Raw genomic sequence first — 25,079 nt, forward strand, 5'->3', positions numbered from 1 at the left:
CCAATAGATTCTATTTGTTACTAATGTGATTTGAAATTAGTATAAACTGGCACTAGGAAAAGGTCTTTTCAGGACAAGTCACTTCCAAGTGGATTGAACCCACCCTGTTTTTCAGTGGGGTTGTGCACAATCATGTGCTAAATTTCCTTTCTAAATTCAATGGAAATTTGAAAAGTTTTAATACGTTTGAGTAGGTCTTGAACTGTAATTGCTTGGAACCTTTCTCATGACATAGGGACTCAAGGCAGTTAACAAAATTTAAAACAGTATCAGTTAAAAACAATGCAAAGCATTAAAATGAATATACACAGTTTAATAAACAATTACACACTTTTAAAAAGTTATAAACATTACACACTAAAAATTTAAAATATATTAGAAAATCTATACAGAACTCTATATGGAAGGCCCAACAACATGCCCCCATGTCCCTTAGAGAATATTTATTTTGACCACAAAAGTGTGGTGGCAGTGCAGCCCTCCAAGTTATCCTAGAAGGGGGGGGGGTAATGTGGACCCTGAACCTTCCACAATTGTCTACCCCTGCATTAAACAAAGCTTCAGAAGAATGGATGCAATGGATTCTGTTCTACTCTTACAACTTTCTCTTCTGTCGTGGATAATGAAGGATGAGTTCTCGAGCATAGGCTTCACTACTGAGATTTGTAGCATTTCCATTTGCTTCAGGGGACAGAGGGGAGCTTTGTCTTCTCTTGAAACACTTTCCAGTGTGGGACTTGGGTTTGCAAAAGAATGAACCCTCATCATACCATTTGTGTGGAGAAAGCAGCAGGGCCAGTCCTTTCAGTAGTCAGAATGAAGAAACTACTCCAAGGGATGTCATATTGAGGCTGGAGCAAACTTGTTTTCTTCTGCTCCAAAGACTCGGATCTGGAGCAATGGCTGCAAACTACAGGGAAAGAGATTCCAGCTCAACATTAGGAATACTCTGTGCGGCTTTACTCACATGGGGCATGGATGGGGGTTCTGCTTTTCTCTCTCCCTGCCCCCAAGGCTTGGAAGTCAAGCCTTGATGGGCAGGGACTGGGGATGTCAGGCCCTCTCCCTCCCTGCCACACACTATGGCATGTAGCAGGGGGTGGGGGTCCTCACCAGGTGTCACTCCTCCTTCTGTGATGTCACCCCCCTTTGGGGGTGTCATCTAGTGTGGCCAGCAGCCCCTGCACCTCCCCCAGGAATGCTACTTCTTTGGAGGTTTTTCATCAGAGGCTGGATGGCCATCTGCCAGGGGTGCTTTATTGGTGAATTCCTCCATGGCAGAATGGAATTGGACTGGATGGCCCTTGTGGTCTCTTCCAACTCTACGATTCTATGATTGTAAGAGATCAGAAACGGGTGTCTAAGGAACACAGTAGCTCAGCGGTTAAGATGCTGACTCTGACAATCACAAGGTTGGCGAATCAGCAGTTCGACACCCAAGCACTGCATGATGGAGTGAGCTCCTGTAACTAGTCCCAGCATCTGCCAATCTATCAGTTCAAAAGCATGTAAAAGTGCAAGCAGATAAATAGGTACCAATTCTGTGGGAAAGTAACTGTGTCCCATGCAATCATGATCACATAGTTGTCTTTGACAACATTGGCTCCCTTGGCTAAGTATTGGAGATGAACACCATTCCGTACAGTTGGACGTGACTAGACAAACTTGTCGAAGGAGAAACTTTTACCTTTTTATGAACAAATATAGGATGTGCACATGGATAAAATTTCTTCACTCTTTGAAGACATGTTATGAAAAAATTTGGGGTGCGGGAACAAATGTTTAAAAAATATATATTGTATTGATTGCTTGCCCAGACAATGTTCCACATTCTGAAACATAAAACAGAATGGTATTCTCTCTTCTTCTCTTTTTTCTCCTGCCCTTTCTGTTTCTTCCCTAGTTCTTTCTGTTTTTCTCAAATTTATCCAATTGTGTTATATGAACATCAACAAATCATAACGAAAATTCACATTATTTTTAAAAAAGCTTTGGTGTTATTTGAATAATAGCGTGTGGGCTAGAAATTAAATTGCAGCCCCATGAGATCATTTCTTTATTTTTTAAATTGTCTGATGAAATTTCTTTTTCAACTAAGAGACTGTAAGCAGCATTTTCTTCTAAGTTAAGTGAATTTGTGGTGACTGTAAACTCCTGGAAAGATGAAAGCAGGAGAAGATTAATGAAGCTTATCCCAGAGTTTTAAGAGTAAACTGAGAACGCTACCAAAAATAACGATTTTGTGCTGTAGATGAAGAACCAGTCATTCTGGAATTTTGTTTCAAAGGGAGGAGGGAAATGAGTTGGTGACCACTCTACCCATCTGTCACTATTTTTGTTCCTAGGTCCAGTGATTCAGCTTTATTCCATATGTTGTGTGGTGCTCTCTTTCTGAATTGTATCTGGAGATGTGGACACTTCCACCCACAGATTCTTTTCATTTTCCCAGCATGTTTCTAAAAGTATATTTCATATGTAACAGAGATCTAGATGCCTTAAACACAGTGAAGTCCTGCTTGTTATGAACTTTTCTAGTGCTTCTTGTATCGATTAACCATCCAGAGCTTTTGTTTCCAAAGACCTTTAATCAATTTGACAATGCTGAAATGGTTGATCTTGGTGTTATTTTTAAGCCTTGGACCAACAGAAGCATTTGATAAAGTGGATTGTAATTTATCAAAGTCTCATTAAATTTGTGAGCCATGAAGGAAAGTCATATCCCAAGGAAATTATAACACAATTTTACAGTCATTTTAGTAGAACTTAAACATAACTAACTTTTACTGAATGAGAGCCAGTTGTCCCCATCTTGAAAACCTTCCATTCAGATAGCTGGTGCAGATTTGGAAGCAAGAATAACTCTATTTCAGTACTCATTTAATCCTATTGCACTGGGTGGGCATTACAGTGGACCCTTGTTATACGCTGGGGTTTGGTTCCAAGATCCCCCGTGGATAACAAAATTCATGGATGCTCAAGTCCCATTAAATATAATGACATAGCAAAATGGTGTCCCTTAAAAAAATGGAAAATCAAGGTTTGATATTTGAAATTTATACATTTTTGAACATTTTCAAAGTGTAGATTCTTGAATCCGTGTATAAAAAATCTGTGTATAAGAAGGGCTGACTGTATTTTATGATGTCCATAGCAATCTATATTTTCTTCCAGTGTTACCAGTCGCTAGGTGCAATATGGGAGCTATACAACAATCCTGTACACACTAATCTCAGAGTTCAATGGGACTTATTTCTGAGCAGACCTGTGTAGAAATGCACTGTTTCTGTTTAAATTGCATTGAGACGCCTTTTTTCTGCTAGAGCTGAGCATTGTATACACTTTGACAGACTTCATCAAATTGCTGTTTCAGTACATTAGCTTTTTATACATAACAAGCTACAGCCCATTATTTGATCCATGAAGGTTCCATTGAAATAAGTGGAAACTTTGCATGATCAATGCTTTATTAATAAATCTGAGATAATTTACAGTCCTATTAATCCAGTTTTTCCCCTTTATTGCCGCCATCATTATCAGTGCAAATATCAGGCCTTCAAAATCATTTGGCAGGCTCGATTAATCATTCCCAGCAGCTCTGTTTCTCTTTCCAGACTTATTGCTTGCAGTTTTTCAGTTGTGATGTGAGATGGGAAATGTCCATACCTTGTTTTTCTTTAAAATGAAATATTTTTGGGGATGGGAGGGGAGCAGTGGAGCTTTATAATAGCTGTGGCTACATATCAATAACTCATGATTTATGCACTAAGGGAATATTTTTGTTAGAGCAAGGAGCATTATAGAGTTGCCTACCCCAGTAATCTGTTAATTTGGCAACACAGGGAGATTATATCCCTAATGGCCAAAGAGAGAAATATGATTTTGTGTTTTGCAAATCATTTGAAAGAAATGATAGACCCAAGGGGAACCTAATATCCATTTGCTTCCAGCAGTGGCTATTGGCTTCCATACCAATTGAATGGAGAATTTGCTGTGGAATTTAGTCCAAACTTTAATGTCACTATCCAAGATGCTGGGGGACAGGATCCAGCACTTGCCCATTAAAATTTAGTCCAGAACCTGAAGCAGATTCAACACCCTACAGACATGGAAGGCACCAGCCACCACTGTTTGTCACATCTGTCTTGCTAGACAACTGCTGGTCTTCATTACCTTCTTCTATAAAATAACTCATTCTCCCATCAATCTCTGTCTCTGTATTTAAGGAGGAATCCTGTGATGGGTCTTCTTCAGTGGACCACAATTTTTCAGTGTGTACTTCAAAATAAAGAGATTGGCCAAGGGAGGATGGGAACACCCCTAGCAAGAAATTGCTGGGCTCTTTGTGGTTCATCTGTTGTTGTCATGTGCTGTGAAGTCAGCTTCAGCCTATGGCAATTTAATGAATTAGAGGCCTCCAGAAGATCCTGTTACTGACAGCCCTGTTCAGATCCTGTAAACTAGGTGCTGTGGCTCCTTTTTCTGTCAGACAGTCTTCCTCTTTTCCTACTGCTTTTAGCTTTTCTCATGCCATGGTTCAATATGCAGGAGCTATGTTTGGCCACCATAATCTAGAGTGAGATGTCAATGACTACTTCTTCATGCCATTCCCAGAACCACTCTGGAGCAACATTTCTCAAAATCCTATGCCTATTTTGTTTTGTTTTATTTATATCCCACCTTTTTTCCAGCACAGAACTTAGGGTGGCTTATAACTTGCAACAAGTTTAAGATAAGACAAGCACCCTCCCTGTTGCCCTTATGTGAGAAGGCATAGACCTTTAAATATATATATAGGAAAGCTTTCAGCACTTGACTGTCTGTTGATTGGCTTTTAACAGAAGGTGCCTCACTTTTTTAAATGATTTTTAGAAAAGAAAAGAAACTTAATAGCAATTGTTCAGCTGTGTTTTAGCATTATAACTACAGCTGGCTGGGTGTCACCTCTCCTCTCAGGTGCCACCTGGTGCAATCCTAAGCCCCTGCACCCCCTAGTGATGTCACTAGTTTGCAAATAAAGGTGACACTCTTTTGCAGATTTTTTAACATTTTATTTTGCTGCATGACCAATACATCTGCTCCTAACTAGGCTTCCAGAATAGAAGAGTTACAATTGCTTTCCTGCTTACTTTACAGCCAGGTGATTAAACGCTATGTTGTGGGTAAAGGATTTGCTGGGAGAAGATGGATGCAAAATAGTGTCTCACTAAAGAGTCTTCATAACATAGCGTCTACCGCTTTGGTGTGTCCCCCCCCCCCCCAACAAAGACTGCTGTGTTGCAGGCAAGAGGTTTTGTTAAATTTGATGAGAACTCTTGAATAATGCACAGCTGTGCTTCTCAGGCTATCTGATGTGGGAAATCAGCAATTATTGTTTTCCAGTCTGCCAGGAACCAGCACTAAATTTGTGTCCATTGGCTACAATTGTTTCTTTCCTGGAAAGTCTCCAAGGACCAGTAGCCAATGGTTTAGGGACCAGCACCAGTCCAGGAACCATCACTTTCAGAAGGAAGCATTGACCTCCATCAAAAAATAAGATTTATTTTGGAAAAACGGAACGGAAAATACAGGCATCTGAAAACTATTTCGAACTAGTGTTACAAAGGTAGCTTAATATACAAAATCCTATAAGTCATTCTTTGATAAGCAACTTCTAGAATGAGTTAGTTGCTGTGAGAAAACAAAAGAAAATTATTTTCCAGCTTGGATGGCAGTCACCCAGCAGGCAAAATTAAGTAGGTTTATTTATTTATTTTTCAGTAAGCATTCTTATTCAAAGAAGCTGAACTATTTACATTCATCAAATGGCTATTTTAATGGACACATAAATGGCAAGTACATTGCCCCAGGTGACTGTGTAGTTTGTATATATTAACACTTGGCCCTTGATCATGCTATTTCAGTTCAGGACTATTTGTATGAAAACCATGTGGCAGCTGGAGACCATTATGACATTTGATCTGAGAACACTGACTCATTTGAGCAAGATGTTAAAATGCTTTGCATTCTGAAAATCTCCCTGCAGCAGGTTAGGAAACTCAGAAGAACATGCTGCAATGGCATAATAATAGTTTGCCATGAAAGAAGTGACAGTCTGAGACTTTAGAAGCTCTCAGCAAACTAGAGACAGACTTCGGTTTAACATTAAACATTTGGCAAATGTTAGTCAAAGACAAAAGCTGCAGATATCACAGCGCCTCCTAATATTTTAAATAGCTTCAGTGGAACTGCTGCAGGGTAAATGGTTTGATAATCTTGGACCAAAGGAAGTAAGGAGGCTTATTTTGCAAGACATACAGCTTGACAGTGCCCTTTAGATATGTGTGTGTGCAGTTCCCATCACTCTCAGTCAACATGAAGGTGGAAGACCTAGGTTGGGTAAGGCAGCATTGTTATCTTGAGAAGGATGAAAAATTAATAAAATTAATTAAATAGGGAAAAATAGCCTGCATGTGAAAAGTTAGAAGGCCTGAAGCTAACAGGTAACTAGATAGGTCAAAGGACATTTTCATGCTTCTTGCATAGTATGATTCGTTACCTAAAGTAAAGCCTAAAGGTCTGCATTTGCTGAAAAAAGGATGTTGGAATGTTTACTAAGATAGTGTGTAAACAGTTCTGATAAGGGGATTGATAGTGGTATCCATGTATGCTTAAAATATGTTTTCTGTAATGGAATGTGATTATGCTGAAATTCCATGTACTAATCAATGAAATGCCAAATGTTCTGTGTCTGAATTCCTATAAAACGGAGATGAATCTGTTGATCTTTCTCCAAGCTTTGGGAAATGTTTCCCTTAGAGCAGCCAACTTAAATAAACTCGCTGATTTCTTGCACTTCTGGGGTCTCTCTGGTTGATCTGCAATAATCTGATGCTACCTGTCCTGTAAATAATAATAATAATAATAATAATAATAATAATAATAATATATAAACAAATTTTAAAATTTCTATCCTGCTTTTTGCCAGGCAATCAAAGCGGCATACAACAGGTTAAAATACATCCATATATACATTTGCAGTGCAGTCCTATGCATGACTACTCAAAAGGAAGTCTGTTATGTGCAGAAGGATTTGTATAGCAAATCCTTCTTTGCTATACAAATTTGTATAGCAGGAGTGAGGATCATGTGCCCTCCAGATTTTGTTATACTGCAACTCCTATCATTGTTCACCATTGGCTTTGCTGGCTCTGCCTGCTAGGAGCCACATCTGCACAGTCCGCCCCCCCCCCCGGCTCTGATTTATATAATTGCATGTACATGTATACACATAAACTATATATAGCATAGCTCTGCATAGCCATGTCCCCAAGGAGTGTTCAAAGATCAGGAAGCTGTACTGTTCCATCTCTCTCTCTCTCTCTCATACAGTAGCTTCCATGTAAATGGGGCTATTTCAGCACCATGGATAATTCCTTTAAAGTTCGAACTGAAACCCAGAACAGGTTCACCATCCCAGCTACATGGAAACCACCAGATGCCGCTGGTATTGCATATGTATACAGTGGGGTTTGGTTCCAGGACCCACTATGAATACCAAAATCCATGGATGCTCAAGCCCCATTGTATACAATGGTGTAATAAAACATTGTCCCTTATATTAAATGACAAAACCAAGGTTTGCTTTTTGGTTTGGTTTTTTTTTTTTAATTGAAACTGAATGGTTGCTCTCTCAAGCTTGCTCTTTCTCTCAAGATTTTTCAAGTATTTCTTTCCACAGCACCTGGGAGAATTATTTTTATCTCTGAGAGACAAGACTTTTATGATTGTATCAGCCATTGTCATTCATTGAATTTTACTGGAGAGAGAGATGACAGTTATCCTCCAGACATAATCCTCCTGTGTTTTCCCACTGCTTCTTCCATTTTTTCTTACCACAGAAAATCTGTGAAGAAGTGTGGATTCTAATTGCATAGTGGCTTCTCTTTGCTAGCAAGAGGTTATGTTTGCCTAGAAATGTTCAAAATCAACAAAGTAGTTCTGTTAGTTTTTCTCACCTGGTTACTGTGCAGACTGTAGCTCTCAGAGGAAAGCCTGAAAACAATAGTAGGAAGTAGTGCCAAGCCTGCTAATCCAAAAACCCCACTAGTTTTAAGTTAGCATTGTTAACTAAAGTTTCTTCCCCTTTGCCAAGTCCTGTAACTTCCTTAGTTTAGAAATTCAGTCTTCAGCAGTACAGTATAATATAAAAATTTGAATATACCTCAGAAATAATAATAATAATAATAATAATAATAATAATAAAGTTCATTTATATTTCCTGCTTCTCCCACGGGTCGAGGCGGGATTATAGCATTAAAATGATACATAATACCAAATACAATCAATAAAACACTAATACTGAATTAACCAACATTCCTATTAGTTCTCAAAAATAGCAATTCATCAATTAGCCAACAATCATAGTACAAAGTGGAGCAATCATCATAACCTTTTATATGGAGTCCAGGGGATAAACCCACCGGAAGAGATCTGTTTTGAGTGGCTTCTTAAAGGCCTCTAAGGTAGTGATAAAACGGATCTCTTCCGGTAGGCTATTCCATAATTTTGGGACCGCGGCAGTAAACGCCCTATGGGCGGTTGTAATTAACCTGGTATTATGATGTTCTAGTAAGAACTTCCCAGATGTTCTAAGTATGCAGGGTGGATTGTGTAGGGAGAGGCGTTCCTGCAAGTAACTCGGGCTCGAGCCATGTAATAACCAACACCTTGTATTGCACCCGGAAGCTAATTGGCAGCCAGAAAACCTTTATTCAGTGATCAGAAATGTACACATGTGATGTATGTTGTCAGAACTAAACAGCAAGCATAAGCAAAGCATAATTAAAACACACACAATTTCAAATCTTTTCAAATCTTCTAATTTGTTACAAAAGCTAAACCACCCTTTTCTCTTCTGTTCTCATAACACCCTCTTCTTTATTTCTTTTTTTTTTTTTGCATCCCCATGAAAATGATCTTAGATAGTTTTGAACCAAGCTCAACTCTCTTCCTGCTGCTACTTCACTACAAAGGAATGTGATCAATGCTCTCTTATCAACAAACACCCCCTCAATGTGTTATAACACATTAATCCCTATTTAACAAGTAGAAATGCAACCATCCCATTTGAATTTAATATTTTAAACTGTGACAGGCAAGATGCATGATGCAGACTCCTCACACATTATTGCTGGAGAGGTTGTTTGTGAAAGGCACTTATATCCACATGTGGTTATACTAACGACTGTTTCTTTCTGGGCAGATGTGGCTAGTTGTGTCATCCTGAAGTGCCCCACTTGCCTGGGCCCCAGATATCCATCATTCACAGCAGCTCCTCAGTAGTTTGGGAGTCGATTTTTTAAGATCATTTGTAACTACATTTATGTTATAACAATGAGATGGAGGAGCTGAGCCCATATTTCTAACCTACCCCATATCTTGAGATCTCTGGGACTTACAGCAGGGGTAGGCAACCTTTTTGAGCCGGGGGCCGGGTTGCTGTCCCTCAGACAACTGGGGGGCCGAAGCCGGAGGGTGGAGCTTCCACCCTCCGGGGGCGGAGCCGCACATGGGGGTGGGGTTCCACCTCTAGGGCGGAGCCACATGCTAGGGCGGAGCTTCCACTATCCAGGGGGGGAGCCACATGTCGGCGGAGTTTCCACCCTCTAGGGGCGGAGCCGCTATATTTGCAAGAAGTACTAGGGCCGGCAATGCATAAACAGGAAAAACGCATGCACACTGTATCAACCCAGAAAGAGCAAGCAAGTCCTGTGGGGGGTTTTGCAAAGAGAATAACAAAGGATACAACAACAATATAAGAGCAATTTGCAAGAATGTAAGCGACTAGGCAAGGCCACAAAACAGCAAAAAATGCATGCCACTGTCTCAACCCACAAAGAGCAAGCAAGTCCATGGGGGGGATTTGCAAAGAGAATACCAAAGGATAACAACAACAATAATAAGGCAATATTGTTTTTCTTTCTCTCTTGTCCTCCCTCTTTTTCATCTCCCTCTCTCCCTCCCCGCTCTTCTTTCTCCCCCCTACCTCCCTCCTCTCCTCTCCTCCCCTCCCTCCCTCTCCTCTCCCTCTCACCTTTTCTCTCTCTTTCTCCTCTCCCTCCCTTCTCTTCTCTCCCCTCACCTTTTCTCTCTCTCTTCTCCTCTCTCTCTCTCCCTCCACCCACCCTTTCTGTCTCTCTCTCTCCTCCCCTCCCTCCTTCTCTCTTCTCTTCCTCCCACTCTCTCTCTCTCTCCTCCTCCTCCCTCCCTTCTCTCTCTCTGCCTCCTCCTCCTTCCCCCCACCCCTCCATTTATAGGAGGGAGGGGGCGGGCCAGGAGGGAGGGGTGGGGCGGGCGGCGGCAGGAGGGGTGGGCAGCGCCCATTTGAAGCCTGGTGCAGCTCCTGGAGCCCCGATTCGGGCTCCAGAGGGCGCATCGGGCCTCCCAGGGGCCCGGTTCGGCTGCTGAAGCCCGTTTCAGGGCTTCGGCTGCCGCATCGGGCCTCCCAGGGCCCAGTGCAGCTCCTGGAGCCCCGATTCAGGCCTCCAGATGCTGCATCGGCCTCCCAGGGGCTGGTGCGGCTGCTGAAGCCCCGATTCAGGCCTCCAGATGCTGCATCGGGCCTCCCAGGGGCCCGGTGCGGCTGCTGAAGCCCCGATTCAGGGCTCCAGAGGCCGCTTCGGGCCTCCCAGGGGTCGGTGCGGCTGCTGAGCCCCGATTCAGGGCTCCAGAGGCCGCATCGGGCCTCCCCGGGGCCCGGTGCGGCTGCTGGCCCGATTCAGGGCTCCAGGTGCCGCATCAGGCCTCCCAGGGACCCGGTGTGGCTGCTGAAGCCCCGATTCAGGGCTTCGGCTACCGCATGGGCCTCCCAGAGGCCCGGTGCGGCTCCTGGAGCCCCGATTCAGGGCTCCAGAGGGCCGCATCGGGCCTCTAATGGGCGCCGCCATTTGCCCTTCAAAATGGCGGCGAAGTCTCACGCGAGCTTTATGGTCCGCGAGACTTCCTGCCATTTTGAAAGGCAAAATTGTGGCCGGAGCGCCGAAATTGCGCGCGATTTCGGCGGCAGGGGGAGCGGGGGCCGGCAGAAAGGCGTCCGCGGGCTGCATCCAGCCCACGGGCCGGAGTTTCCAACCCCTGACTTACAGTTTTATTTCTGAATAAACAATTCCACCACCAGGCATTAAATGCTGACAAATACTTTTTGAAAACACTGAAATTCGGACCATGCCAACCACTACCAGTCAGGAAGCCATTGAAATCCACAAACATCTGGTAATTTCAACCTGAATGAAGAAACCCTTAAGTGTCTACCAGTCTTGAAGATAGCAAAATGAGGACTCAGCAAATGCAAATGGGAAACCACTCAGAGTCAGGGCTTTCCCAGCAGATAATGATCACCAATTGCAGACACTAATCTCTTTTGCATTAGCCTCCCAACCTGAGGCCTACCCCAGCACGAAACAATAAGCATGCAAATCACTCCTGCATTCCCAGGCTCACACAGTATATATAGACCCACTTTTTCCAGGCAAGCATTCTCTGAAGATGCCAGCCACAGTGCTGGTGAAACGTCGGAAGAAACTCTTCTAGAACATGGCCACATAGCCTGAAAAACCCACAAAAAATTATGGATGCCGGCCATGAACCTTCGACTTCACATTGCATAGCATATTGCTGAATCCATATCAGGGCTACCATGCACGTATGTGGGATATAACCTGCGCTTCTTTTCTTTAAGTTCAATGCCACTGGTGCTGTTGTCCTATTATTCTTCCCACTTGAGCCGTCTCAAAGCATTCTTTCACATTTCCTCCAACTATTCTGTTTTTTCGGGGGGGATTGCAATGTGAAAGTTAAATTCCACTTCAATGACAATTTTGGGTACAGTGGGCATGGTGTGGGTGGGGAAACAATCTGGGGAGAAGGAGGAGAGAAATTTTCAGTTTGATTTAATTTGTAACAATGAGAAATGTTTGTATCCTTTGCCAAATGGACTGTGTGCACCCCGCTTCTTAAAAGCCAAAAAACCCTTTGCTCACTACCCCACATGCCTGCTTTTCCAGCCCTATTCTGTCACTAGAGTGCTATAATGTTATGGTGTGCTAATGGCTCACTCATAGAACACAATAAATGAAAGCCTTACAGTTTAGTAATTTAATTTATTTTGCTAAGTCTCTTTCTGGCTGTTCCCTCATTCAGAAATACTAATTTCTTCATGGGGATAGATAAGTCAGATAGGTAGAGTGTTAGCTGCTGACTTTCATCAGCCATTGATTCGTGATGTCTGGTTTAGCCCAATTTGTGGTAGAAGGCAGACACATTCACACACACACATGGAAATACAATGAGCCTTCCACATTTTGGGGGGTTAGAGGTGCAAGACCCCCATGAAAGTGGGAAAAAAGCAAACAAAACACTGATTTTTTAAACCTAAAAACCTCCCACTTCACTAGGAATCTCTAGGTCTTCCAATACAATGCTATGGTCAACATTTGCTGCAAGCTGACCACAGAATCACGTTGGAGGACCTTCAGATGGCTAGAGAAATGTTTTCTTGAGGAATCTCAGCATGACTCTGTGGTCACACTGGAGGACTTAGAGATTCCTAGAGAGTGCATATTAATCAAATCTGCAATAATAAAATCCACAAAAGTTAAAGCTGCAAAGGTGGAGGGCCAACTGTATAAGGAGGAAAGAGGTCCTATTAAAGATAAAACTACTTATCATTTATATGGGAGGCAATTTTTGTGTGTGTGTAGAGTACTTGGTGGACAGTACCAAATGCTGTGTGTGGAGGTTTTTAATGTGAATGAAGGCTGCAATACTGGGAAGATTTCAAAGATGCATTAGGGAAAAGAGCTATCCCACTTGCATTTCACTTTCAAAACAGGGCTATTTATCAGGAGATGTGCCCAATGCAATAAGGCCCCCGGAAGAGAAACTCGAGCAAACATGCAGAAATTGGGCTGTTTGTTAACAGTAGAAGCTGAAGAGTCTGAGGCTTCTAATCACATATAAATAATTGGAGGAACTTGTTGATGATGTTCATAATGAGCATGAGTTCTAGAGCCTGGAAAAGGTCACCCTGAACTACCTTCTGGGATGCACACCCTTTTGAAAGCAAAATTATAACACCACACAAAGGGTCATCAGCCTCACCTTCTCTCAGTAGCACCCCACAATGGTCACACTGAGAAAGAGTGGAGTAAGGGATATTGTAAAGTTACACCACATCCAGAAAATTGGGGGGGGGGGGATTACCAACTGCATTGCCAGCAGAACATTCTTCTTGCCAGGTGCCTCAGTTGCATTTTTCTTGTCCAGAAATAAGAGAATTCTGGATGGTTCCAAGACTGATAGAATTAGCTAATATTCTTTCCCTTACAAAAAAGAGACAATTTTCCCATGGCCTTGAAAGAGAGAACCAGTTGGAGAACATGATAGAACAACTGTTCATTTGTGACCATTGTGCAAATGTCCTGTAAGAAGCAAGCAAGCAAATTCAGTTCAGTTGCTATAAGAACACCAAAAGAGCCCTGCTTACTGAAACCAAGATCCTATCCATAATTCTGTTCTCATAGTGGCCAACCAGATTTATATGGAAAGCCTATAGCAGAAGATACATGCAATAATGTTCCTCCATACCTATTTCCCAGCAAGCTGTATTCAGATACTGGAGGTGGAATACAGTCATCATAATCCCATGACAGATATTGTGAGGGGCTATCTGGTAAGAGATCCTTCTGTGTAGAAGTGAGCAAATACAATGCAGTTATTCTATGATACGGCTAGTGTGGATTAAATTATTAACTCTTTATTTATTATTGAAAAACAGTAGATTAAGCTAGGTGGTATACTTCTTTTCTAAAAGACAGGCTGCAAAATTTATTTATGTACCTCCTACCTGTCTGATTCACCAGCACTTGCTATTAAACTTGTATTTTTCAGGAATTATAACATCACAGCCTACAGTGTTTGCACTGTGAATGATTCTGTCCCAGTTTCTCTCCTCTTCCTGCTCCATCTCCTTTCCTTCCCCCAGTTCTGGCTCTGTAAAATGAAATCAAGGTGCAAAAGTAGTTTGCTCTCAATTAATTTAGCAGGAAAAAGAGGTGAGGAGAGGTGGAATCTTTCTCTTCCCAATAAGCTCAGGCAAAACCAAACTGCTACAGCAGGCTTTTCCTGACTTTAGTGTTCCTCTCACTATTAACCTTTGGTCTCTTCACTACACTTTGATGCTGCTTCATCATATATGTCCTGGATTTCCTCTGTGAAATATCAGGGCACATGGGAAAGAGGAATGTATAATAATCCATTCACATGAAATAAAGTGCATACCGTTTGCCTCCCATTTCAGAAACTTCAAACTTTTTCAAACATCAAGAGCTTCGAAGGGAGAAATGGGAAAGAAACCATCTGATGACCAAGGCAACCTCCCGACGGTCTGTCAGCAGAGAACGCTGGGTGGAGACTCTGGTGGTTGCTGACAGCAAGATGATTGAATATCATGGAAGTGAGAATGTGGAAGACTATATTCTCACTATTATAAACATGGTAGGTAACATATTTTCAATTTTCCTCATGATTCCACAGTGCCTAGCGCCCACCTAAGGACTGAGGTCTACCGGAAAGGCCCTTTTCTGTCCCTTATCAGTGTAGTTCATGTCCATTGTGAGAGGACATGGGAAAAGTCCTTCTCTACTGTGTCACCTTGGTTGTGAAATATCCTCCTTTTGGCGGCCTGGTTAGTATCAAAGGTACTTTCTGTCCAGAACCAAGTGAAAACATTCCTTTTTAATTATAAATAACCTTTGGGGCCTAATTCATTTCATTCAAACCACTTTTTAACTAGTTTCAAGCTGGCCTTAACTTGTCGTGTTGGGTTGTCTTGTGAAACAAGTCCTGAATCTGTTAGAAAAGAAACCACACAAATGCAAGCCAGTTTGATCAAAAGGACTCCACCTTCTTCCCAGATAGAAGGTGGGATGGCCCAAGTTTATTGAGAGCAGGCAAATTTTATAGAGCAACAAAAGTCACAATGCAGCTATTCCAATTGTTCATCCCCTAACACAATAGCTGGACAAGGTGTGCTTACTGGAGCCTTGGTGGCACAGTGGTTAAATGCTTGTACTGCAGCCACTCACTCACCAACCATAAGGTTGCAAGTTCAATACCAGCAAAAGGGCTCAAGCTCGTTTCAGACTTGCATCCTTCCCAGGTCGCTAAAATGAGTACCCAGATTGTTGAGGGCAATTAGCTTACACTTTGTAAACCGCTTAAGGAATGCTTAAGTGCATTAATAAGCGGTATAGAAATGTACTTGCTATTGCTATTATTGTTCTTCGCCACAGTCTATTCCACTTGCTTGGAACAGTTACTAAGGAAAGTTAAAGAAGGAAGTGTAAAGAATCATAGAACAGAATCATAGAGTTGCAAGAGTCCAACTCCCTGATATGCAGGAATCCATATCATAGTCTCCCAACAGATGGCCAACCAACATATATGGATTAAGCAACAGGCAAGGTGAAACTGGAAATTCACACTCAAGTTCCATCATGTGGATGGATAATAAGAACGCAAAGAATCTTCCTATGGCTCCATTGTCCTCTGCAGCACTTCATTATATAGTAATATAAAAATGTCCCTGACAAAACAGAATTTCTGCTTGAAAATAGCAACCTAAGATTATTTCCCCAGAAGTACTAATTTAGTCGGAAATAGTAGCCTCAAAGGAAGGCAAACCCCCTCTGAATAAATCTTGCCATGAAAACCTTATAATAGACTCTAGATAAGCCTTTAAGATCTTCATAAGACAAAAAGAACTTGAAGGCACATAACAAGTAGTTTTCACACCTGACAAGCCTTGACACCTTTGCATTTAACACTGCCTGTTAAAATTTTCCCCAGTCTCACGCTGTACAGATGTATGGGACTTCAGATTCCATCATCTTAGCTACTCTATGCTAAGTGGTTGTGGGAACAAGCCTGAAAATAAGCTCAGGTCCTAACACATATTTAGCCTTTATTTCTTCATTTCAAGTATTTATATATTCCCTCTCAGTACACCAGGGCCCTCAAAGTGATATGAAGCTGATAAATTATAATATAAAGATTAAAAAACACCCTTTATAATGAATTAAAATATTATTTTAAAACTTTTTAAAACAACCTAAAATGGTCCGTAAAATTATAAACAAACTATGAAAGAAGATGGAGTGGTCTGAAACACTAAAGGCTATGAGGAAGAACATTTTAGGGGCAGTACAGACGGATGGCTCCATGCCGCCCTTTTTTGCTCTATGCTGCAGCACAGACGCGCCACAAAAAAGAGACGCCTAAAGCAGCTTCTTTTTTGTGATGCCAGAAGCAGGAAGAGGTGCAGCCATGATGCCACTTCCTGCCAGAGACATCTGGCTGTTGTACGGTGATGGCAGCATCATGGCATCCCTGTATGGATGGGAGGCCGCCATGATGCCAGTGTCCGTACGTATTAGAATTTGGGAGTGTGTGGATGCTGCACACCCCCAAACCCTAAGATCACCACCGCCACGCCACAAAGTGCCTGTGTGTACTGGGCCTTACTTGCTCACTAAAAGCTTCAAATAGATGGAGCCAGACTACCTTTGGGGTGCTGTTACAGAAAAAATCCTGTCACACGTATCCATCATCTTAGCCTCACACGGGTTTGGGATGTGCAAAAGAGTTTCAAATTTCATGCTCATATGGGAAGAGGTGGGACACATCACCGTACTGACAAGTTTCATGTTTGTAGAGAAAGCACTGCCTTTCAACTTTACTACATCACACTTGTGATTCCACCCTACAAGAGATAGGTTAATATAATTACACTGCATAAAAGTTTTCACTCTGCAAAGGACCAGATATTTTGGCAATGCTGTTGGAGTAAATTATCATCATTGTATAGGGGGGTGGGGGTGGGGGTGGAAGAAAATATTTGCTAAAGAAGAGGGTTCTATTAACTTCATAATGTCTGGCTCTGGCCCAGGTGGCAGGCTTGTTCCATGATCCAAGCATTGGCAATGCAATCCATATTGTGCTGGTCCGTCTTATTCTTCTTGAGGAAGAAGAGGTAAGATCCTAACCTCACAGTTATATATCTATTTGATTATGCTGCCTAAGGAGGACAGATTTGGGAGCAAGATGAAGGAAACAGAACCATGTTAGCGTACATGGTAGCTATCTAGATGTATCTTATGAAAGCACAGCTGTTTAGTTAGGTGGAATCTTATTAGAAGTAGTTGTGGAAGTAGTGGTGATTGTTCAGAGGTTGCAAATTGTCTGTCAGTCCCTAGTGTAGGTGATTCTGCAAGTACAGACATAGCTCTTATTCCTTCCTTCCTTCCTTCCTCCCTTCCTTTCCTCCTCCGCTTCCTAAGACATTTGGATGAGGAGCTGATTGACCATTGCTGAATCAAAGAGCTCACTTATGTGCATCTGCACTGTAGAAATAATGCAGAATAATACCATTAAACCAGTGGCTTTAACTGTCATCGCTCAATGCTATGGAATCCTAGGATACATAGTTTGTTGTGGCACTAGAGATCTCTGACAGAGAAGGCTAAATATCTAACAAAACTACAAAGCCCAGAATTCCAAGGCTCTGAGCCATGGCAGTTAAAGCAATATCAAACTGCATTATTTCTGCAGTTCAGATGCAGACCTTGTTGCTCATTGCCCAATCAGTTGTGCAACAATGGAATTCCTCATACCTATGTTAGTGAACTTTTATAGTACATCAAAAGTATAAATCATGTTGGTCAATTGTTAATTTTTCACATCCAGATATCTGATGCTACTTCTTTAAGCTCCTATTTCCTTGCCAGAATTCAAATATTAAATTAGCATTTGATTTCAAGATTAGAATTCAGTCTTCAGCATAGCAATTATTTGGGGGGGGGGAATTAATGATATCTTTGACTTGGATATGGACCGTTTTCCTTAACTGCAGGATTCTCTCATCTTTTAACCAGAACAAAACCTAAGTAATAGTTGCAAAGTTGCAGTCAATATATAGTTTTATAGCTTTAAATTGACCTGTATAACTTTAAATTGACAGCTACATTGGGAGTCAGGGCAGTCTAAGTTCTTGGAGGCCAATTTGTGCCAAACACAGCTAGTCCCTGCTGCAAATTTACAGAATTGTGTTTTTCCTCCCTGAGACTGAGCCTGGAGAGGAACTGTTTGTTCTGAATACAGTAAGCATGTTTCCAAATTGGCTCCACTTTTAAACATGTTACATATATTTTAACCCTTAAAAGGTGCTTCACATTTTCTTTGATAATAGAAAAACATTTGCTTTGAAACAGAAAATGAAGAGAGGTATTTGAAGTTGGGAAAAAATTGAGCATTTTTAGTTTATTATTTTGTGGAAGTGACTTACTGTAATATACTGTATTTAAAGACATGTGAAGATTACTTTGCATATCCATTACCTGTGGATATATATTTGGATGTAAGTAATTAACTATCTTTCTTTGGTCTTGCTGCCAAAACTATTAGAGTGAAGGTATTAAGAACTGTTGCTGTGATTTGATCAGTAACTTCACTATTTTCCTTGTTAAAACTGTAAGAATCTGTGGTAATATAGAGTATAACTATATACCTGAATAGGCTGTTTTGCTCTGATGTGGTTTTCTTTTTTGAGAATGCAGAATCAAACATTTTCTCAGTGATCAAAGTTTTATCTTAACTTTTAAGACTTGGTAAACAGCTATTAAAATTATGCCTCTTGCTTCTGGCAAAAACAATATTTGTTAAAGTTAATTACTTCACTGAGCTTAGTAATTAATGCCAATGCTGATAGTATGCTGGCAGTATCATTATAATTTTCTTTCTCTCTTTTCAGCAAGGGCTGAAAATAGTTCACCATGCAGATAAGACATTAGCCAGCTTTTGCAAATGGCAAAAGAGTATCAATCCGAAAACAGATAACAACCCACTCCACCATGATGTGGCCGTACTTCTTACCAGGTATGAAGATCCGCTTACCAGATATGAAGGTCATGTTGAGGACAACTGACAAATGGGGATCTCTTTGTATTATGGAATGAGATACCCATCTGAATTTGAAGAAGCTCTTGCTTCCCCAATTGAGGAGAAAGTAAAGTTGTGTGGTTGAGTGATTAAAAGAAACAGAGAAGAGAAACAAAAGGAAGAGCTGAGTTTCTGGATGGACTTAACAGAAAGCTGCCTTGTAAATGTTTTTGTTTTCCAGTAGTTATGTTCTGCTTGTATATTTTTATGTAATGTACTTAATAGTTTAGTAAAGGAAAATGTATTGAGTGTTACCTTGTAGCTTGGGTACAGCACTACAGCTACTACTTGTGCTGGATTGTTGTAGTGAAAAGAGAGGATAGAAGTATTGGGTCAGTTAAGTTACTTGAACACACACACACAGAGGCATGCTGTGCCCCTGCTCCTACTTTGCTTTGTGTTCTTATTCTAGTTCTTATCTTTGAACCACATTAAATGGTACATACAGCAGAACAGGCCACAATATTTGAAAGGAACCTCCACGACTTTGTCCACTGTGAACTTCCAAAAAAAGACTACACTGACATTGCTGGACTATAACAAAACAGGTTAAAAAATAGAAAATCTTCCTTGACTTTCATATAGCACTTTACAGGAAAAGGACACACAAGAGTAGGCTCGTATGTGTTGAAAAAACACCTTTAGAAGATAGAACAGGAGCCAGAAGTTACTTGCCCTTCACCCTGGGTGGCCCCTTCGAAAGAATGTGCCAATTGTGTGGATATTCTTGGGAGGATGTGGGTTGAGCCTGAAAGTTACTTTTTAACATTTCTTTCAAAATTATATAAATAAAAATATATATATTTGTTGGCCTGTGGTAACAAATACATTTCTCCTATCTATCTCACTGTGACCTCCAATATTGGGACAGTAAATTGCTGTAGGATATTTCTCCTTCATTAGTGAAGCCTGGTGGCACAGTGGTTAAATGCCAGTACTGTAGCCATTCACTCACAGTCACAAGGTTGTGAGTTTGATACCAGCCAGGGATTCAGGAGTTGACTCAGCCTGGCATCATTCCAAGGTCGCTAAAATGAGTACCCAGCTTGTTAGGGGCAATTAGCTTAGGGAGTATAGAAATGTACACTGCTCAGAGAGTATAGAAACGTACTTGCTATTGCTATATTCCTATTGCCTAAATACCTTAAAGAAACTTGATCCTGCCTGATCTTTGACGCTAAGCAGATCAAGCCCTGGTTAGTACTTGGATAGGAGACTGCCAATGAATACCAGGTGCTATGGGCTATATTTCAGAGGAAGGAAATGACAAAACTACCTCTTGAGTGTTCCTTGCCTAAGAAAACCCCATGAAATTAATGGGGTCGCCAGATGTTGGCATGCAACTTGAAGGCACATATACACACATAGAAAGTAAACATTGTTATCAGTCTTCTTTTAGTTACACTTAAAATGTTGTTATACCTTTGTTATTGGATGAAAGCAGCTAGTTGTAGACAGAACCAGCATGGTTTATGTGTTGCACTAGGAGAAGGATTCAAATTCCCACTCAGTCATGGATAGCCACAAAAGTTTTCTTGGCAGAATTTATTCTGAGGAGGTTTGCCATTGCCTTCCTCTTAGGCTGTGAGAGTGTAACTTGTTCAAGGTCACCCAATAGGTTTTCATGGTTCGCTAGGTATTTGTACCCTCATCTTCTCAAGTCCTAGTCCAACACTCAAACCACTACATCACACTGGTTTGAAAATTCTATACAAATGCTAAGTAATAATGTTCCACATCTTAACCTTCGCCATAGGAAGAACTTCACTCTGCTTATAGTTAAACTTTGGAATTCTGTGCTACAAGATGTTGTTATGGATGCTAACTTGGTGGCTTTGAAAAGAGATTGGCTAAATCCATGGTGGTTGGGGCCATCAATAGCTACTAGTTATGATGACTATGTATCACTTCCAGTATCAGTAGTTGCTTGTCTCTGTAAGTCACTTGTAAGAGAACATAAGATGTGGGATGCAACTGCGTTCATGTCCTATAAGCAACATTGGCCACTGTATGAAAAGAATGTGGGACTAGAGATGTATTTGATGTGATTCAGCATGGCTCTTGTTATGTTCAGTAGCAAGGCAACAAGAAATATCAGAAATATGAGTATGTGCTGATTTTTTCTGGGAACCCTAACATCATAATTTCATCTGTTGGACTACTCATACAATAATTTCATATGCATGACTCACATATTCATACTGCTAATCATACAGTTGTCTTGTGACAAGCATTATATTATAGTGTATGTATGTATGTGCCTCGAGGTCTCCTGTCAATTTAAGGCAACCCCATTGAGTTTTCTTAGGTAAGGAATACTCAGAAGAGATTTTGCCATTTCCTTCCTCTGAAATATAGCTTGCCACAACTGGTATTCATTAGTAGTCTCCCATCCAAGTACTAACCAGAGCTGACCCTGCTTAGCATACAAGATTAGACAGGATCTGGCTCCTTTAGGGTATTTAGGCCTGTATTTTGTATGTAATAGCTTTTTCTCCCATTCAGGCTAACAAAATAGCAGAAATAGCTTTGGAAACAATTCCTCCCCAGTTCCACAACCCTCTTCCAAAGAGAACAAATGGAACAGCAAATATTTTTGGTCCTTTTTGTTAAAGTCTGTTTGCTACAAAATCACAGGGCTTTATTGCTTGTGACTTCTCCTAGCAGCGCTTGTTAATGATAATTGCAGGCTTTTGAATACTGCTATAATGATCAGAAATCTGTCACTTGGTTGTGCCAGTTTTTCCTTTTGCTTTCCTTTTCTTCTTTTTCTTCTTTTGACAATGCCATGTGCCACACTGGTTTATTTCTAATTTAGGGAATTATGATTCAGCTTCTGAAGACAATTCACGGCAAAAAGCAACATACAGAATAAACATTAAAATTTGACTAGCCCACTTAGGAATTTAGGGATATAAGTTTACTCTAGGTTTGTTCAGTGCATGCTCTTGTATGAATAGTATCTGTCTGTAACTAGTTCTGAATAATAGGTAATAATAGTGGATAGGTATTGAATCATAGAATGATAGAGCTGGAAGAGACCGCAAGGGCCATCCAGCCCTGCCATACAGGAACACACAATTAAACCATCCCTGACAGATGGCTATCCAACCTCGGTTTAAAACCCCCATAGAAAGAGAATCTATCACATTCTGAGGCAGCATATTCCACTTTGAAACACCTCTTACTGTCAGAAACTTCTTCCTGATGATTAAGTGGAATCTCTTTACAGTAGCTTGAATCGGATCCATTGCTCTGTGTCTTAGGCTTTGGAGCATGAGAATTCTATGATTCTATGACTATCATGTCATCCCTTAACCTTCTCTTCTCCAAGCTAAACAGACCAAGCTCCCTAAGCCACTCCTCTTAGGGCATGGCTTCCAAACCTTTCACCATTTTGGTCACCCTCCTCTGGGCACATTTCATGTTTTCCATATCCTTCTAGAACTGTGGTGCCCTGAAATGGACACAATACTCCAGATGGGGTCTAACCAAACCAGAATAGAGTGATATTGTAGCACCCAAGGCATTTATAAAGATAGGCCCAGGACAGAACCCTGTGGCACCCCACTAGTCCATTCTCTCTGGGATGAAGAGGAACCATTGGTGAGCATTCCTTGGATTTGGCTGGTCAAGCAATTACAAATCCACCTAACAGTAGCATTGTTATCCTACATTTTACCAGTTTACATGCAAGAATATCATGGAAGATCTTGTCAAAAGTCTTACTGAATTGCTTGTGGGCATAGTTCTTTGAATCTCATGCCTTTTGCTGTGTTTGCAGAAAAGACATTTGTGCCGGCATGAATCGTCCATGTGAAACCTTGGGCTTATCCCATCTCTCTGGAATGTGTCAACCACATCGAAGCTGTAACATCAATGAGGACTCTGGCCTACCTTTGGCATTCACAATTGCACATGAACTTGGACATAGGTATGAAAACATTTGCGACCCTTGGCAAATTTTTTTTTAAATAGCTGTATCTTGTTCTACAGCTGGAAAATCTCGCAGAGTAATTTAAGTAAAGAAGGGTCAGACAGTTCCTGCCCTCAGGCTTGCAATCTATACAGATATGACACAAAAGTAAAAGAAGTTCAGGAGGGAAAAGGAAAAACAAAACGTCAGGCATATGTTATTATGAGTTCTTCAGCTAGGTCATGACAGCTGGGGAGAGGAAAAGCTTGAAAGAGTTTGAGTTTTAGGTTGGCTTATTATAATTTTTCTTTTCTCTCTTTTCCAGTTTTGGTGAACATAAGGGTGTTACGTTATATTGCAAACTGCTACTGAAATGACTGCAATTAAACTTACAGAGAAAAAAGAGCCATATGTTGTTTTGGTTGCAATAAAGAGGCTAAGAGCTGCATTGTAGCTCAGTGGAAATAGAGAGAAACCTAAGCATAAGTAGTCTAATATGTTGGAAGTCTTTTCTACTGATTAAATCTGATTTTTTTATTGATTAAAACTAAAGTTTAGATAGAAGAATGCTTTAGTTCAGAACTGGGTACTCACCAGATATTGTTGGACTGCACTTCTAAGCATTCCTCACCACTGTCTATATGGGCTATGCAGTCAATGTGAGATGCAGACAGTCCAACAATTTCTAAAGCATCACACTTTTCCCATTGTTCATCATCATCATCATCATCATCATCATCATCATCATCATCATCATCATCTATCCCATCTCTCCCTACAGATCAATTTATATCTCGCCTCTCCCTACAGTTTTATTTCTTATGGTTTAACCAGTAGAGTATTGTGTGTGTGTGTTGTTTTTCTTACATGTTTCTAAGTAAGAGAGCTAGTTACTTATTTGTCTAGCTTTCCATCCTTTTATCTGGTTTACATCTGGACAATATCTTCATTTTTTTTTCTTGTCATGTAGAAAAGACTTTCTTTCCTATGTTGTTGTTGTTGTTTGTTTGTTTCTTTATCTGTCTATATCTCTCCTTTCCTCCAGTTTGGGACTTAAGGCAGTTTACAACAGTAGCTACAAATATTATTAAAAACCAGTTAAAACATCATCATATTAAAACCACTTAAATATAAACTATTACAAATGTATTAATGCATTAGCATTAATAGATTATAGTTTTTTGTTTGACATTTTTGTACATTCACTTAAAATATTCAAGTACAGATGAAAAGAAGAATTTAAAATATAACATTCATTTAATTTTTACTGTAAATCTATCTCTGCCTTTGTTTTGCCAATATAATCTTTGACTCAAAGGAGTAATTATGCAACCTTTGACAGTGACTTTCTCTCAGTTTCCTACTACATCTGTCTTAATGGCTGGAGCTTTATTATTAGAAAACCTGGATCAGATCTGTTGATTTCTTTCATAGCTTTCTTCATCATTTAAGATGAGGAAATTACTTTCTGGACTACAACTTCCAGGAGCTTCTTGCAAGTACAGGCAGTGGCCATTTTGGCTGAGAAATTCTGCAAGCTGTAGTCTAAAAAGAGAACCAGCATAGTGCTTTGCTGTGAATGTTGGATGAAGACTCAAGGAGACCAGAGAGTTTATCGCACCACGACAGATTGGGGACAGAACGAAAGGGGCCAGGAACAAGTGCAGAATGAGTGGGGAATGCATTTTACCGCACACAAAAGTCCCCATTCCATTCCGTTCCTGCAGTTCTCAAAAACTGCCTACTGTAGGACGGATGGGGGATGGAACGGAACGGAATGGGGACTTCCTGTGTGCGGTAAAATGTGTCTTCCACTTGTTCCAGCCCCATCCCGGCCTCTTTTGTAACGCACAAGCCCCATTCCAGGGGCCTGTGCGATAAACTTCCAGGTTTCAAATCCTTTCTCACCCATGGAAACCCACTAAGTGACTTTAGGTAAGTCACACTCTCTTAGGCTGCATCCACACTGCAAAAATAATCCAGGTTGACACCCCTTTAATTTTCCATAGCTCAGTGAGTCCCAGTCCTGGGAAAAGAGAGGGATGGATATGTGTGTGTGTGTGTGTATAATAAATTCTGTGCACTGTTATTTGTTATGGCACCAAAGCTCTCTCACAGAGAAGACTTAATG

General features: G+C 40.9%; 1 protein-coding gene across 2 annotated transcripts in view; it reads left to right on the plus strand.

Annotated features, from left to right (window-relative positions):
- ADAMTS12 (ADAM metallopeptidase with thrombospondin type 1 motif 12) overlaps positions 1-25,079 on the plus strand; it is a 200,668-nt gene that overhangs the window by 108,045 nt on the left and 67,544 nt on the right. For both annotated transcript variants that reach the window (XR_006102164.1, XM_042451931.1), the window contains exons 4-7: positions 14,336-14,532; positions 16,985-17,068; positions 18,845-18,969; positions 22,817-22,966. Coding sequence is in view for 1 of the 2 variants with exons in the window: in XM_042451931.1 (XP_042307865.1) it covers positions 14,336-14,532; positions 16,985-17,068; positions 18,845-18,969; positions 22,817-22,966 (556 nt within the window). In the remaining variant the exon portion in view is untranslated. The remainder of the gene's footprint in view (positions 1-14,335; positions 14,533-16,984; positions 17,069-18,844; positions 18,970-22,816; positions 22,967-25,079) is intronic.

Source organism: Sceloporus undulatus, chromosome 2, assembly GCF_019175285.1.
Source record: "Sceloporus undulatus isolate JIND9_A2432 ecotype Alabama chromosome 2, SceUnd_v1.1, whole genome shotgun sequence".
In the NCBI taxonomy this organism is placed as follows: domain Eukaryota; kingdom Metazoa; phylum Chordata; class Lepidosauria; order Squamata; family Phrynosomatidae; genus Sceloporus; species Sceloporus undulatus.